The following is a 17990-nucleotide window of genomic DNA, read 5'->3' as shown; positions in this document are numbered from 1 at the left end:
CAAAGAAATCAGTTAACCATTTATTATTGTGGACGAGTTAACATGTCATGCTGTGCCACTCCCAAGGTGTTGACGATGTGTTTAAATGTGACCCCTAGGATTTCCTTAAACGCTGTTGACATGTTTAAGTGCCTTGTTTTGCCAACCCTCTCACTGCTGTGAGCAAGTTAATTCCATATCTTCGTGAGTAAAGTTTCAATTATTTTTCATACAGCATATGTGCCTCTTCGTATATATTATTTGCAAAAAGTCTTGTTTCAATATCTGGAACCGTTAGCGAAATTGACAATCGTTGTGACCACGATTCCCGGTGTGATGGGACGGAAATGGGAGAGTCGCACATATTCGTCCACTGGCTACAAAAACCAATAGCTAGATAGCAAAATGAGATATCATTATGCTCCCAATTTTAAATAAAATTTTAGTATCTTGGCTACGTTTTGTATGCAGCAGTGTATGAGCTCTAAATCAACCATAGGCATAATTTATGCAATGCATTTTTACCTCTGCAAACACTTTTAAAATTTTGTGCAATGTTTTATTTAATTTGATGCAGCACAGTAACGATGATGAATAATGAAAAAAAATTCAGTCTTTTATTGAGTGAAGACATCAGACTGTAAGATGAGCAAAAATCAATTTTTTTCACATAACAGCTTTCTTAAAATCGGATGATAGGCGTTTCATAATGGCCGAAATGCCATCTCTCAGCAGAGGTAGCAGCATTAGGCAAGTACTACAGTGACAACAAAGTTGCTCTCAGCACAGAATATAGAGAGCAAGTCTCTAGCAATGAATGGGTTAATAAAAAATGTTTGTTTAGGGATGTTTGTAACAATTAGGAAATTTGCAAGTTTGCTGAATAGAGAAAAATGACAAAATGTAAAGGCTACTCTTACATGCTATAAAACTATGACCTTCCTTATTTTCTAAACTGGAATGTGTTTCAGAAAAACCAAATTTTATGTGCTAATTTTAACATATTGGGATGCTGCAGTTAATAAGCATTACTGGCTTTCTTGGGCAGCAATGTAGATTGTTATAGCAATGAGTAAGAAGATGTCCCCAGTCTTGGAATACAGACAGTGATACTGTCAATGCCATATAGCACTGAATTATGCCAGTAATGTGAGGAACACGAGTAAGCCTGGAGAGTGAATCCTACTTGGAGATTCTGAACACCAGGTACCCACCAACATTTAGTCACAAAGATAAGACATTTAATTTATCAAACATTAATTATGAAAAGCCATCTTTAGCATATTAAATGCTAGGGGGAGCGTAACTTTGCTAATACTGTGCAGTAAACTATTTATATCAGAAAACAAATGAAATTTATGATACTGAAGAGCCAAAGAAACTGGTACACCTGTCTAATATTGTGTAGGGCCCCTACAAGCAAGCAGAAGTTCCGCAATACGATGTGGTGTGGCCTCAACTAATGTCTGAAGTAGTGCTGGAGGCAATTGACACCATGAATTGTGCAGGGCTGTCCATAAACCCGTAAGAGTACGAGGGGGTGGAGATCTCTTCTGAACATCATGTTGCAAGGCATCTCAGATATGCTCAGTAATTGGGGAGTTTGGTAGCCAGTGGAAGTGTTTAAATTCAGAAAAGTGTGTTCTTGAAGCCACTGTATTGCAATTCTGGACAAATGAGGTGTCGTATTGTCCTGCTGGAATTGCCCAAGTCCGTCTAATGCCCAATGGTCATTAATGGATGCAGGTGATCACACAGGATGCTTACAGATGTGTCACCTGTCAGAGTCATATCTAGACGTATCAGGGGTCCCCTACCACTCCTACTGCCTACGGCCCACACCGCTGCAGAGCCTCTACCAGCTTCAACAGTCCCCTGCTGACACGCAGGGTCCATGGAGTCATGAGGTTGTTTGCATAACCGTATGTGTCCATGTGCATGATACAATTTGAAACAAGACTTGTCTGACCAGGCAACATGTTTCCAGTCATCAACAGTCCAATGTCAGTGTTTATGGGCGAAGGCAAGGTGTAAAGCTTTGGGTCATGCAGTCATCAAGGGTGCACCAGTAGACCTTCGGCTCCGAAAGTCCGTATCAATGATGTTTCATTGAATGGTTCACATGCTGACACTTGTTGATGATTCAGCATTGAAACCTGCAGCAATTTCTGGAAAGGTTGCACTTCTGTCATGTTGAACAATTCTTTTCAGTCGTTGTTGGTCCCATTCTTGCAGGATCTTTTTCCACTACAGCGATGTTGGAGATTTGATATTTACCGTATTCCTGATATTCAAGGTACACTCATGAAATGGTCATACAGGAAAATCCCAACTTCATTGCTATCTTGCAGATGCTGTGACCCATCGCACATGCGTCGAATATAACACCACATTCAAACTCACTCAAATCTTCATAGCGTGGCATTGTAGCAGCAGTAACTGATCTAACAAGTGCGCCATACACTTGTTGTCTACTATAGGCATTGTCGACTGCTTCACCGTATTCTGCCTGTTTATATATATCTGTATTTTAAGATGCATGCCTATTCCAGTTTCTTTGACACTTCAGTGAATTTGGTCTTGTTACATTACGAGTATGTAAGCAAGTTATTCATACATCCAGGGCTGGTATTGAAGGCAGGTGAATTGGCATGTGTGTGGCTGAGGACTAGCTGTGCTGCCCCAGGGCTGAGGGCACGTCGTGTCTTGTTCTTGCCAGTCAACTGCAGAGAGGAGTAGCTTCACCAGAAATGGGAAAATTCCAAAGCTGGGAATTTTGGTGGCTGTAGCTCGCATGGCCTTTTTGCAGGAGACAATGCTCCAATAAAAGATGGAATACCAGACAAGCCGAAAGATGGCTTCTTACCTCTCTTCGAGATTCGATAATAACTCTCAGTCAAATATTAATGCCTTCCTGGCAGATTAAAACTGTGTGCCAGACCGAGACTCGAGCTCGGGACCTTTGCCTTTTGCGGGCAAGTGCTCTACCAACTGAGCTACCCGAGCATGACTCACGCCCTGTCCTCACAGCTTTACTTCTGTCAGTACCTCGTCTCCTACCTTCCAAACTTTACAGAAGCTCTCCTGCGAACCCTGCAGAACTAGCACTCCTGAAAGAAAGGACATTGTGGAGACATGGCTAAGCCACAGCTTGGGGGATGTTTCCAGAATGAGATTTTCACTCTGCAGCGGAGTGTGCGCTGATATGAAACTTCCTGGTAGATTAAAGCTGTGTGCCGGACCGAGACTGGTAGAGCACTTGCCCGCGAAAGGCAAAGGTCCCGAGTTCAAGTCTCGGTCCGGCACACAGTTTTAATCTGCCAGGAAGTTTCATATCAGTGCACACTCCGCTGCAGAGTGAAAATCTCATTATGGAAACAGTTTAATGTTTTGCCAGTAACTTCATTCAAATGTTGATTGTGGGTGCTATTAAAAACTGTGCTGATTTAAATGTGGACAGTTTCATGTGTTAGCAAACACCACAGTTGAAAAGAGATCCAAAACCGCTCCTGTCAAGAAAGCATAAATAATTGTTTAAACAAGATTTAATGGCAATTTGTTCTCTTTTAACATGAAAGCACTTCTTTATTTGTAATTGTTGTGAATGATATGAGTGTGACTGGATATTTATAACATTTCTTTATTTAAATACTGTTGTAATATATTACTTTAGTCCAGGAAGTGGTCAAGTTGAATTAAATAATGTCTGTAGAGCTAAAGAACAATGTATTTTTGAAGGGGATGGCCTTCAGCCAATGAAAAAGCCAAATACCAATGGAACATTAAGGGAATAAAGTGGAGAGTAGGACTTTTCAAGTGAAGAATTCAAGGGAGCAATTCTGGCACTTTGTGTCGAGTGCTGGAAGAAGGCAGACCTGCCTATGGTAACATGCATGATTCAGTTGTATACGTGATAGATTGATTCATGGTGGTGAATGGCCGTTGCAATACTCTAATTTTTGAAGGGAATCTAACTCACAAGAGATTGGAAGTGTGACTGGAATATATGAGTCAGAATTTTTTTAAGCAGAATTTGAAGGTAAGGTCAACACTTATGCAGATAAAGATAGAAAATCATCTGTAAACCATAGCCAAGCTGCCTAATAAACCTAGAAAACTGCAGGTAATTTTCATTTCCTTTACTGCATTTACTCAATTACAACATTAAGTTTTTTTCCCAAATTCATCATTCAAAGAATACTTGGTCATCTTACAATCACAGATTAAACCATTACTGCTGAGGTCGCCATTTTTATGTTGTGTAATTGATTATGTAAAGGTAGCAAAGTAGCACTTCTTGTCTGTTAAGCACAACAACCTGTACTAAAATTGGTGCATTTTGGAGAAATCTTTAATTTGGTGTATCACTGAAACTGCATACTTTTGTAATACGCAAGTATAAATAGAAAAGCCTTCAAGTATTACACATGTCAGCTTTGTAAGCAATGAAATCAAGATGGTGGCTGCCTCATTTGCAGCTGTCAGCCAATCACAGAACACAGCTGATACCGTAGAACATTACTGTAATTTTTCTCACTTGTATTAAGGAACTCAGGACAGACATTGTATGTGTTAATATTCTTAGTATCATGTATGATAATTTCTAAATCATCGTGTTTAACTCGAACTGTTTGAGCTGGTGAATATTTCATGTATCGCAATTATGCAATAGACTTAGTTTTCGCATATCTTTGATGACAGTTTAGTTTGGGGATTTTGCTACCATTCTCGTAACACTCTCAACATGACCTTACTGCATTTGATAAGGGTAATTTCTGTCACATTTTAATTGAATATCGTAGGATCACTTCCTGTTTATTTGAGATATGTCCTTTCTTGAATAAACATTATTTAACACCATTCTCTGTCATTTGCATCAGTTGCAGATCTTACAATAGAACCCTTGTTATTAACTTTTATTTTGTTTCTGTGTATTTTATTTACTTGCAATACTAGCCAATGCATAGACCATTTGACTACAGGATCAGCTACAGGTTATTATTTGCAGTGAATTAGCTGTGGGACACGAAAGCAGACATGCGCGGCTTAACGCTATGACTCCATCTAGCTATTCTTTTTAAACAAAGCCATGTGTGTCCAAGTACCTAAAATACGAGTAACCACTGGTAAAGACGCAACTGGTTTGCTCATATGGGATGCTGTTTGGAAGAGCAAATACAGTCAGCAGTAATCATTAAGTACCATTGCAGCCAACAGCATACAAGTAGTTCAGAAGTTATACTGAGTGTACTAAAGATTTATGTTGCACCCCAATTTCATCAGTTGGCATTAGGATGCTATCCAGACCTGATCTCTGCACAAGCTGCGCGCTCAGTTTTACATAATTTTGAAATTCTGCGTGTTTAACAGTGTGTTTGTTACCTGTAATACAGTGTTTTTCAATAAACACACCATAATGGCATCCCACTAGTTATTTAAAATAGATTACCTTTCCATGTTTCTACCTATAGCCACATAGCTTAGAGACAACAAATGAAATACTCTTCAAATTGCCACCTCTTCATTCTAATAAGTAACTGCCAAGAAAATGAGGGATGACATTTTATTATAAGAAATAGAAGAAAACACTGAATTTCTGATGGTTAATAATTTGTTTCTCTTCTTAATTTTGTCGAAGTCAGTGACACTATTAGCCAGAGCACACAGTAGGGATCACTGCTGTCTAAAGATGATAGGTGGGTTCGGCTCTCAAAGCTAGCAAACCACTCAGTGAGTTCAGTCTGTAATGTGGTATGTGAGCTGTTAACACACCAGCAGGCCAACTCTGGTAGACCCTAGGGTGGACCCTAGGGTGGACCAAGCCTACATACATTATGCGAGCCAGCCCATTGGAGGCAAGCTAGCACAGGCTGTCAGTGTGCAGTGCATGCCTCTGCTGACAGGAGCTTTTAAACATGTACAAAGAAGAGCACCACAAATGGTGGCAAATTTGTCTGAGCCACGAAAGAGTGTCATGGAAATTATGGAAAAACCTGAACTGCTGGTTGCTTGAAGATAAATGCCAACTGTTCCATGAAAACCTACTTACAAAGTTTCAAGAACCAGTATTAAGTGAGGAATCTAGGAATATTGTACAATCCTCACCTATCACTTCCATAGAGACTATCGACGCAAGAAAATTACAGGGTACACAGAGGCATTTAAGGACATGTCTCTTTCGTTCACCCAGTGATGCAGTGTGTGTGATTTGTGTAAAAATTCCTTAAAAGTCCTGTGAAGTGACACTCGTTAAATATGACCTTTGCACTGTAACAATCTGTTTTGTGTAGTTTTATGATAACAGAAGAGTAGTAATGGTTAATGAATTCAAGTTGTTTAACTCATATGTTGTAACTGATTATGATAAATTTACTGTAAATGGGAACATAATTCTTTTTAAAATTTTACATTCCTCTTTTTAAAAGTAGAAAATTTCTCCTTAATCTGTTCTAGTTAATGAAATTAACAGTTCCCAGAGTTAACATGGGAAAAAATAGATGAAAGAAATTTTGTGACAGAACTGAATGCAACTTTATTTTTTGTCAGCAAATTTATGTTTCAGCTGTATTGAAAATCTGGCAATATTGCATGTCTTTGATCCCATTGTAGTGACAATCCTTTGTAGTTGTAGTAGTAGTAGTAGTAGTAGTAGTAGTATTAGTATTAGAAGTAGTTAGTAAATAATGTAATGCCACACTGTTTACACATATCTCACTATCAGTCACTGCACACACTATACACAAGTTGTTTCATAACACTTCACTTACCCCCGCGATCGCGCGCGCGCGCGCGCGCGCGCACACACACACACACACACACACACACACACACACACACACACACACACACACACACACACACTCTCTCTCTCTCTCTCTCTCTCTCTCTCTCTCTCTCTCTCTCTGGTGATCTCTGGGCCATTTTCTGTACTGCAACTTCCCATTTGCTATCCTGACAAACTGAGTCAGCATCCCTATATAATGAGTGAGATGTTGAGCTCAGAAAGATGAAGAGGTGTTGGTATTGGGCTATGCATAGCTTGAAGGTAAGTTTTTATAGAAAAGGAAAAAAGAAGGGAAAAACATAGTGTGGAGGTGTTTGTATAACGTATTTTTTTACTAAACCCCTCCTCTGTTTTATCTAAGTAATCCCTCAATGTATAAAATGTATTGCATAACAGGTACTTTTTAGCTGCCTTTTTAAGTAAGTGTATTTTTGCAATTTCTTTAATCTCTTTTGGTAATTTATTGTACTAAGTTGAGCCTAGCTCTTGTTCCATGGTCATGGACAGAGCTGTTTTTACAGTAATTACCAATGTTATTTTTTATGTGTACAACTAACTGGTAAATGTGCTCACACAGAGCGGTTAAACTCCCCAGTGTTTTGAACAGATCTTTACAATGAGCTCGACTTCTATTTTTGGTTATTATTCTTATTGATCATTTCTGGAGTTTGAAAATTTTGTTCACATTTTGTGCATTTGTTCCCCAAAAAAGAATGCCATAGCTAAGAACTGAGTGTACTTATGAATAATATGTAATTAAAAACACTGCATGTTACACACTGATGATAGGATTCTGAGGGCATAACATGCAGATGACATTCTGTTTGCAAGTACCTTTGTGTGTTCACACCACTTCAACTGAGAATCAGTATTCATTCCTAGAAATTTTACATTTGTTATACAGTCTATAGAGGTCCCATCTATATTTAATTTAACATTGCTATTTTCCCTCTCCAAACTGAAATTCATGGCATTAGTTTTCTTTATGTTCAATGTCACTTTATTGCTTATTGACCTATTGTAAACTTCCTTGAGAGCTTAATTTGCTTTGTCTGCAAGGAGTTCTCTTGTTTTCTCAGTGACTATAAAACAGAGTGTCGCAAAAAGAATGACCTGATTTTAAATAAAATTATTTATTAGGAAGAAGGGCTTAACACCAACAAATTCCACACTAAATCACTCAGAGAAGACAGAAGTATATAAAAATCCATCATAAATGTTCAATATGTCCTCCATAGGCTGCACAGACGACATCTAGCTGATAGCCGAATTCATCCCAAACTGAGCGTAAAGTACCTTCTGTCACTGAAGCTACAGTAGCTGATATTCTGGTTTTCAGTTCATCAATGTCACGAGGTAAGGGAGGAACATAAACACATTGTGTAACATATCCCCACGGGGAGGAATTCAAATGGTGTTAAGTCAGGGGACCTAGGAGGTCAAGAGTGTAAAGCCTGGTCTCGCAGTCCTGTATGCCCTATCCAACATTGACGCATGTTGGCATTGAGGAAACTGCGCACATTGTTGTGCCAGTGCGGTGGTGCTCCATCTTGCTGATAGATGAAATTGTCAGAGTCAAGTTGTGGGAATAATAAGTTCCATAGCATTGCAAGATATGATTGTCCTGTTACAGTTTCTCCCTCAAAAAAGTAGGGTCCATAAACCTTGCTATGTGAAACAGCACAAAAAACATTCACTTTTGGTGAATCATGTTCGAGTTCAATTGTTTCATGAGGATTTTCGAGGCCCCATATACACACATTATGACGGTGAACCTTACCACTGATATGGAAAGTTGCCTCATCGCTGAATATCAACAGTGACATAAAAGTGTCATCTTCCACGTACTCTATAATAGCATTGCTAAAGTCCACTCACTTCACATTGTCAGTATCTCGAAGAGCTTGTACCAGTTGTAATTGGTATGGTTTGAGGGCTAAACAACACTGTAACACACGCCACACTGTCATGCACGGTAATGCAAGTTCTTGGCTAGCATGACGTGTAGACTTGAGGGTGATCCGCTCAAATGCTCATCGGATTTGTTCCACTGTTTGTTCAGGAACACTTGCTGGCCAGGACTTTTGCGTTTACAGAGGCACCTTGTTTCTTCAGACTCTTTATACCACCGTCAAATGTTCTTTGGTGATGGTGGTTTAGAACGAATGTGAAACACCTGCTGAACTGTGATCACTGATTGAGTATGACTAAATTCAATAACACAATATGCCTTCTGTTGTGCGGATGCCATATTGCGCGAGACTGGCTGCATGCTCCAGGTCAGCGCTCGTAGTGACACCTAGCGGATTTTTTCTGAAACTCTAGATCATGCTGATTTCATCTAGCCCTGTTTCAGTTACCTAGTGACATTTGTCTCAATATTATTACAAGTTAAAAACAGGTCATTCTTTTTGGGACACCCTGTGTTGCTGTCATCAGCGAAGAGAATTTTTTCACTTTGAGTAACCCTACTGATAAAGTCATTGATGTATATCAGGAATAGTATTGGTTCTGATATGCTACCTTGTGGAACCCATCTATTAATGTATTTTGGTTCTGATAAGTGTTTTACTAAATTTTTAGATCTATTTGAAGTATGTGTTATCTCTACTCTTTGTACCCTATCTACTAGGTATGATCGAAACCAATCATTAGCTACCCCTCTTATTCCTAATGCTTCTAATTTATTTAATAGAATCTTGTAGTTGACTGTATCAAAGGCCTTAGAAAGATCCAAAAATATGCTTGTAACTCACCCATCTTTGTCAAGAGCATCAGGTACAACTTTTGTGAATTCTACTATGGCTGACTCCATATTTTCGCGTCTTTGGGAATCAAACTGTGATTCGCTTGAAAGATTGTATTTATTCAGGTAATTCATTAATCTGCCTTTCATAATTGCTTCTATTATTTTTGAGAACGGTAAAAATGTAAATGTTGTGTGATTAGGGCGTCCCATCAGGTAGACCATTCGCCGGGTGCAGGTCTTTCGATTTGACGTCACTTTGGCGACTTGCACAGTAACAGCAGGGAAATGGGCCAGTAATTTTCTATGTCTTCTGAATTTCCTTTCTTAAGCAAAGGTACAACTCTTGCCTGTTTTAACTGCCCTAGAAATGTCCCTGATGTGAAGGATTCATTTATTATCTTAGTTAAAGGGCCTTGTATAATCTCCATGCATTGTTTCAGTACACACATTGGTACTTCATCTGAGCCTACTGGCTTTTTTATTTTTTGAACAGTTTTATTGACTTCATTCTCTGTGGTTGGAAGTAACATCATTGTATTTAGTGCAACATTATTTACAGCTGTTATATTTGTTTTGGGAAATGTTTCCTGTAACTTCCCTTCAATACTTGAAAAATGCTCGTTTACATAGTTTGCTAAGTGTTGTGGATCATTTATTACCTTATCCCCCTCCCTTATTAGTATGTTATGCTGCATTTGTTTGCCTCTCCCCATTTCCTTTTTATAACATTCCAGACTGCTTTGCTTTTATTCTCTGCATTATATATTACTTTGTCATTAAATGACTTTTTTGCAGCAATCAACACCTTGCTATAGATCTTTTTGTATCTATGATAGAAATTTAAGAATTCTGGATCATTGCGACTCTTTTTCATGGAAATGAGGTATTCAGGTGTTTGGGAGGACTTCTTAATACCTGCTGTTATCCATCTGTTTTTGTGAGATGTTGATACAGACATGCATACTTTTGGAAATGCCTTTTCAACGTTCAATTTAAATAACGTGGAGAATTTTGTACATTAATGCATGAAAATTAGCTTTTGAGGGCTACAATGGATTTAACGTGGGTACATTGGGAGAGTTGTACTCATTTCTATTACGTTTGCTAATTCCCCTGCTGGGATGATTACTGTTATTTCCCAGGGATGCTAAGTGTATTAGAGATGAAAATCCCTTGAAAGATGCTTTAATAGCCTCTTACACACACTATTTTCAAATACTTGTTAGAATACTGACTGCATGGTTTTGCAGTGTAATTCCCTGCAGTTTTCTATCAAATCTGGCATTTCAAGCATCAGCATTTAGCCAGACAACACTATTTTAATGTCCAAAAGATATCTGCTATTATTTTCCACACACTTGATACCATATGAAACTTGTGTTTGTTCACAATTTTGTACATTTCTGTTTGACACAATACATTTTCGACCGTATTTTTGTGATATACGCAAAGCTCATCAGCTGTGTGCACCGCCTTGTCCGTAACACAAAAACTCATTTGTCAGAATCCTGTATCGGCAACTTTTTCACGTTCATGTCATTTATTTGTGGATGTAGAAGAGTAACAGGCCAGTTGTAGTTAGCTCTATTTATTTATTTATTTGAAAAACTGTCGGATGGATGACAAATATCTTTGCTTAAAGTTGTATAACAATTCACCATTGAACAATGATATGACTTGTTGTTTCCTTGCCTTCATTTCAGACATGTAAGATTTGCTCTAAACTTCATGTAAACTACATTTAATTTAATAATTTTGCTGATATGGGAAGTAGCAATAACAATAAAAACATTTGTTTCAGGGCAGCTGCTATGCGTTGCAGAGAAAAAAGAAAATCATGGATAAAAGACCTGGAGAAAAGGGCAGATATTTTGCAAACTTCTAATGACCAACTACAAGCAGAGGTCAAAAGCCTTAGAGCAGAATTGGCTACCCTCAAGGCGTTGCTTTTGCAACATAAGAACTGTTCTGTTTCAGTTGCCATGATGCAGAGTAAGTGCTTTGTAAATATTGTGAATAAATGTTGAACATTTAAAATCATATTTGTTTGTTAAAAATTACTGTTTTTAAATTGCTGAAAAATTTCAGAAAGCGTAGGTCCATTGAAACCACCTCAAACATTTGTAAAAGAAGCTCAAGATGTGTGTATGAAAATAGTATCAATACAGGTGACTAATTAGTTAACTGCATTTGATTAGAACTATTGACAATAAAATGACAAGTGTTTTGTTTAAGAAAATATGTTTTCTTAACCGAATGCTGTTAAATTGTACTTCGAAAATTACACTATTTATAATACAAATTTAAAAGTAACTGTGCAGAAGTCAAAATATTGTTTGTTGAAAAGTAGATATTAAATCATTTCTTAAAGATGACATTCCCTTTGTAAAAATAGTGGACAATCTATAAAAAATTACTGAGTGTAAGATGACCATGTATATAAGATGACCCCCCCCCCTTTTTTTTTTAAAAAAAGAAAGAAAAGAGAGAGAGAGAGAGAGCGAGAGAGCGAGGCTCCTCGGAAACATTTTATTTTTAAGTTGTTCTGACCAATCACAATTACAATCTGTTTTATTGATATAAAGTATCTTCCTAAAAAGTTAACACTATACCTGTTCTAAATTATGCCATTTATTGATTGTCTACATTCTGATAGAAAAAGGAGAAATAAAATAAAGAAAAAGAAATGATTTCCCCCAATTTTTTTCACTTCTGTCGTATCAATATTTTATTTTCAATCATCATCTTCCTCACTGGTATCACTACCCCCATTTTTAAGCCTACTGGCATTTTCTCATGCGAGGCATTCCATGGCGCACAGATGTAGTCTACATATAGGTTAAGAAAAATACCCATTTTTATTTAAATACATTGACCCTTTTTGAAAATTGGCAATGTGAAATTATCAAAAATCACTATAGCAACTCTCCTAATTAAGCTAAAATGATGGGAGGGTTGTCATTTGACAACATTTTCCATGAGCTTTCTACATCTACATCTACATTTATACTCCGCAAGCCACCCAACGGTGTGTGGCGGAGGGCACTTTACGTGCCACTGTCATTATCTCCCTATCCTGTTCCAGTCGCGTATGGTTCGCGGGAAGAACGACTGTCTGAAAGCCTCTGTGCGCGCTCTAATCTCTCTAATTTTACATTCGTGATCTCCTCGGGAGGTATAAGTAGGGGGAAGCAATATATTCGATACCTCATCCAGAAACGCACCCTCTCGAAACCTGGCGAGCAAGCTACACCGCGATGCAGAGCGCCTCTCTTGCAGAGTCTGCCACTTGAGTTTGTTAAACATCTCCGTAACGCTATCACGGTTACCAAATAACCCTGTGACGAAACGCGCCGCTCTTCTTTGGATCTTCTCTATCTCCTCCGTCAACCCGATCTGGTACGGATCCCACACTGATGAGCAATACTCAAGTATAGGTCGAACGAGTGTTTTGTAAGCCACCTCCTTTGTTGATGGACTACATTTTCTAAGGACTCTCCCAATGAATCTCAACCTGGTACCCGCCTTACCAACAATTAATTTTATATGATCATTCCACTTCAAATCGTTCCGCACGCATACTCCCAGATATTTTACAGAAGTAACTGCTACCAGTGTTTGTTCCGCTATCATATAATCATACAATAAAGGATCCTTCTTTCTATGTATTCGCAATACATTACATTTGTCTATGTTAAGGGTCAGTTGCCACTCCCTGCACCAAGTGCCTATCCGCTGCAGATCTTCCTGCATTTCGCTACAATTTTCTAATGCTGAAACTTCTCTGTATACTACAGCATCATCCGCGAAAAGCCGCATGGAACTTCCGACACTATCTACTAGGTCATTTATATATATTGTGAAAAGCAATGGTCCCATAACACTCCCCTGTGGCACGCCAGAGGTTACTTTAACGTCTGTAGATGTCTCTCCATTGAGAACAACATGCTGTGTTCTGTTTGCTAAAAACTCTTCAATCCAGCCACACAGCTGGTCTGATATTCCGCAGGCTCTTACTTTGTTTATCAGACGACAGTGCGGAACTGTATCGAACGCCTTCCGGAAGTCAAGGAAAATGGCATCTACCTGGGAGCCTGTATCTAATATTTTCTGGGTTTCATGAACAAATAATGCGAGTTGGGTTTCACACGATCGCTGTTTCCGGAATCCATGTTGATTCCTACATAGTAGATTCTGAGTTTCCAAAAACGACATGATACTCGAGCAAAAGACATGTTCTAAAATTCTACAACAGATCGACGTCAGAGAGATAGGTCTATAGTTTTGCGCATCTGCTCGACGACCCTTCTTGAAGACTGGGACTACCTGTGCTCTTTTCCAATCATTTGGAACCTTCTGTTCCTCTAGAGACTTGCGGTACACGGCTGTTAGAAGGGGGGCAAGTTCTTTCGCGTACTCTGTGTAGAATCGAATTGGTATCCCGTCAGGTCCAGTGGACTTTCCTCTGTTGAGTGATTCCAGTTGCTTTTCTATTCCTTGGACACTTATTTCAATGTCAGCCATTTTTTCGTTGGTGCGAGGATTTAGAGAAGGAACTGCAGTGCGGTCTTCCTCTGTGAAACAGCTTTGGAAAAAGGTGTTTAGTATTTCAGCTTTACGCTTGTCATCCTCTGTTTCAATGCCATCATCATCCCAGAGTGTCTGGACATGATGTTTCGAGCCACTTACTTTCATATGATGTACCTATGCCCTAGACAAGTATGATCCGAGTAACGTCTTAAGGGATGGGAAAGACTCTCCATGGTTTAATAGCCATGTTAGAAAACTGCTATACAGGGTGTTACAAAAAGGTACGGCCAAACTTCCCACACACAAATAAAGAAAAGATGTTATGTGGACATGTGTGCGGAAACGCTTAATTTCCATGTTAAGAGCTCATTTTAGTTTAGTCAGTATGTACTGTACTTCCTCGATTCACCGCCAGTTGGCCCAATTGAAGGAAGGTAATGTCGACTTCGATGCTTGTGTTGACATGCGACTCATTGCTCTACAGTACTAGCATCGAGCACATCAGTACGTAGCATCAACAGGTTAGTGTTCATCACGAACGTGGTTTTGCAGTCAGTGCAATGTTTACAAATGCGGAGTTGGCAGATGCCCATTTGATGTACGGATTAGCACGGGGCAATAGTCGTGGCACAGTACGTTTGTATCGAGACAGATTTCCAGAACGAAGGTGTCCCGACACGAAGACGTTTGAAGCAATTGATCAGCGTCTTAGGGAGCACGGAACATTCCAGCCTATGACTCGCGACTGGGGAAGACCTAGAACGACGAGGACACCTGCAATGGACGAGGCAATTCTTCGTGCAGTTGACGATAACCCTAATGTCAGCGTCAGAGAAGTTGCTGCTGTACAAGGTAACATTGACCACGTCACTGCATGGAGAGTGCTATGGGAGAACCAGTTGTTTTCGTACCATGTACAGCGTCTGCAGGCACTATCAGCAGCTGATTGGCCTCTGTGAATGGTTCATCCGACAATGTGTCAATCTTCATTTCAGTGCAAATGTTCTCTTTACGGATGAGGCTTCATTCCAACGTGATCAAATTGTAAATGTTCACAATCAACATGTGTGGGCTGACGAGAATCCGCATGCAATTGTGCAATCACACAGATTTTCTGTGAACGTTTGGGCAGACATTGTTGGTGATGTCTCGATTGGGCCCCATGTTCTTCCACCTACGCTCAATGGAGCACGATATCACGATTTCATACGGGATACTCTACCTGTGCTGCTGCTAGAACATGTGCCTTTACAAGTACGACACAACATGTGGTTCATGCACGATGGAGCTCCTGCACATTTCAGTCGAAGTGTTCATACAGTTCTCAACAACAGATTCGGTGACTGATGGATTGGTAGAGGCGGACCAATTCCGTGGCCTCCACTCTCTCCTGACCTCAACCCTCTTGACTTTCATTTATGGGTTCATTTGAAAGCTCTTGTCTACGCAACCCCGGTACCAAATGTAGAGACTCTTCGTGCTTGTATTGTGGATGGCTGTGATACAATACGCCATTCTCCAGGGCCGCATCAGCGCATCAGGGATTCCATGCGACAGAGGGTGGATGCATGTATCCTCGCTAACGGATTGACATTTTGAACATTTCCTGTAACAAAGTGTTTGAAGTCACGCTGGTACGTTCTGTTGCTGTGTGTTTCCATTCCATGATTAATGTGATTTGAAGAGAATTAATAAAATGAGCTCTAACATGGAAAGTAAGCGTTTCCGGACACATGTCCACATAACATATTTTCTTTCTTTGTGTGTGAGGAATGTTTCCTGAAAGTTTGGCTGTACCTTTTTGTAACACCCTGTATAAACAAAGAGAACTCCATCTCAGATTCAAGAGAAGTAAAAATGTAGTCGACAAACAGCCGCTGAACAAAGCAAAAATGAGTGTAAGGAGGGCAATGAGAGAAGCATTCGATGACTTTAAAAGTAAAACTTTGTCAACCGATCTGAGTAAAAACCCTAAGAGGTTTTGGACATATGTGAAATTGGTAAGTGGGTCAAAATCATGTATTCATTCACTCAGTGACCATACTTTCACAGAAAAGGAAGATAAGAGAGAGAGGGCCAAAATACTGAATTTGGTCTTCAAAAATTGTTTCACTGCGGAAGGTCGTAACGCAGTCCCTCATTTCAGCCTTCATATGAATTTCGAAATGGCAGATATTGAGATAACTGATTGCAGAATAGAAAAACAGCTACAGTTGTTTAGTTGTGGAAAGGCGTGAGGATCAGATGAGATAAGTATAAGATTCCACAATGATTATGTGAAAGAACTTGCTCCCCTTCTAGCAGTAATTTATCGCTGATCGCTTTAGCAACAAAGGGTACCTAGCAACTGGAAGAAAGCACAGGTCATTCCCATTTTTAAGAAAGGCTGTAGGACAGATGCACACAATTATAGACCTATATCATTGACATCACTGTTTAGTAGAATTGTGGAATGTTTTTTATGCTCAAGAATTGTGACATTCCTGGAGAAGGAAAATCTCTATAAAAATCAACATTGAGTCCGCAAACAAAGATCCTTCGCAACTCCGCTCGCTCTGTTCCTCCATGAGATCCACATCCCCCTAGACTATGGCGTGTTCGTTGACTTCAGGAAGGCATTTGACATTATCCTGCACTTCCGTTTAGTAAAAAAAAATTGAGCTTATTGGGTATCGGAGTAGATTTGTGACCGGTTTCTGGCCTACCTTGCAGACAGAACTCAACACATTGCTCTTAATGGAACAAAATCGAGAGATGTAAAGGTAATTTCTGGAGTACCCCAAGGAAGTGTGATAGGACCATTACTGTTTACAATGTACGTAAATGATCTAATAGAAGGAGTGGGATGCCCTCTAAGGCTATTCACAGATGATGTGGTTGTCTGTGACAAAGTAGCAACACCAGAAGATAGTAACGATTTGCAGGATTTCCGCCAGAGAATTGATTATTGGTTCAGTCTCTAGCAGTTGACTTTGAACGTCAATAAAAGTAACGTGTTGTGCAAACATAGTAAAAGAAATAGCTATACTATTGATGACGAACTGCTGGAAACAGTATCTGCTGTAAAATATCTAGGAGTAACTATCTGAAGTGGAATGGCCATATAAAACAAATAGTGGGAAAAGCAGATGCCAGACTCAGATTGATAGGAAGAAGCTTAAGGAAATGTAACTCATCCACGAAAAAAGTGGCTTATAAGGCGCTTGTTTGACTGATTCTTGAGTATTGCTCATCCATCTGGGATTCCTACCAGATAGGACTGATTTTTGGGGGGGGGGGGGGGGGGGGATATTCAAGGAGGAGCCGTGTGGTTTGTCACAGGATCATGTAGTTGGCATGAGAGTGTTATGGAGATGCTCAACAAACTCCACTGGCAGATGTTACAAGTGAGACAGTGTGCATCATGGAGAGATTTACTATTGAAATTTCAAGAGAGCACTTTCCGGGAAGAGTTGGATGACTTATTACTTCCCCCACATTCATCTTGCATAATAACTGTGAGGAAAAATTTGAGAAATTAGAGCCAATACAGAGGCTTATCAACAATCATTCTTCCCATGCACTGTTCGCGAGTGGAACAGGGTTGAAGGCTCAGTTAGTGATACAAAAAGTACCCTCTGCCACGCACCATTAAGTGGCTTGTGGAGTATGACATAGATACATTACAATATGGGTGTGAGATGAAAATTCATTTTCAAATTTAAATGAAAATATAAATTTTTAATTTATCAAAAGTGCATCTTCAAAAGTTTTCAAAAAATAACTTAAGATACTTTACATTATTGTTAACTACTTCCCTAAATATGCAAGTGGGACTGTCATGGGTTCACGCTTTACATAAAAGTTTAAAAAATACATGTCACTAAAAAAATGACATTTTTGTAAAATTTATAGATTTAAGCAAAACTGTACATCACTTTATTCTTAATATATCCATGTGCATATTCA

At 39.2% G+C, this 17990-nt stretch overlaps 1 protein-coding gene across 2 annotated transcripts in view; it reads left to right on the top strand.

Annotated features, from left to right (window-relative positions):
• LOC126184592 (cyclic AMP-responsive element-binding protein 5) overlaps window positions 1–17990 on the top strand; it is a 150029-nt gene that overhangs the window by 110727 nt on the left and 21312 nt on the right. Inside the window, exons 10-11 of one of the 2 annotated variants that reach the window (XM_049927034.1) lie at window positions 11314–11504; window positions 11601–11985. In XM_049927034.1, the coding sequence (XP_049782991.1) occupies window positions 11314–11504; window positions 11601–11692 (283 nt within the window). In that variant the 3' untranslated portion in view covers window positions 11693–11985. Of the gene's footprint in view, window positions 1–11313; window positions 11505–11600; window positions 11986–17990 lie in introns of those variants that run through there. The other variant, XM_049927033.1, reaches the window with a different exon arrangement.

The sequence above is a fragment of the Schistocerca cancellata genome, chromosome 4 (assembly GCF_023864275.1).
Source record: "Schistocerca cancellata isolate TAMUIC-IGC-003103 chromosome 4, iqSchCanc2.1, whole genome shotgun sequence".
Classification (NCBI taxonomy): domain Eukaryota; kingdom Metazoa; phylum Arthropoda; class Insecta; order Orthoptera; family Acrididae; genus Schistocerca; species Schistocerca cancellata.
The sequence above is the reverse complement of the archived record's forward strand: the minus strand, read 5'-3'. Positions and strand labels throughout refer to the sequence as shown.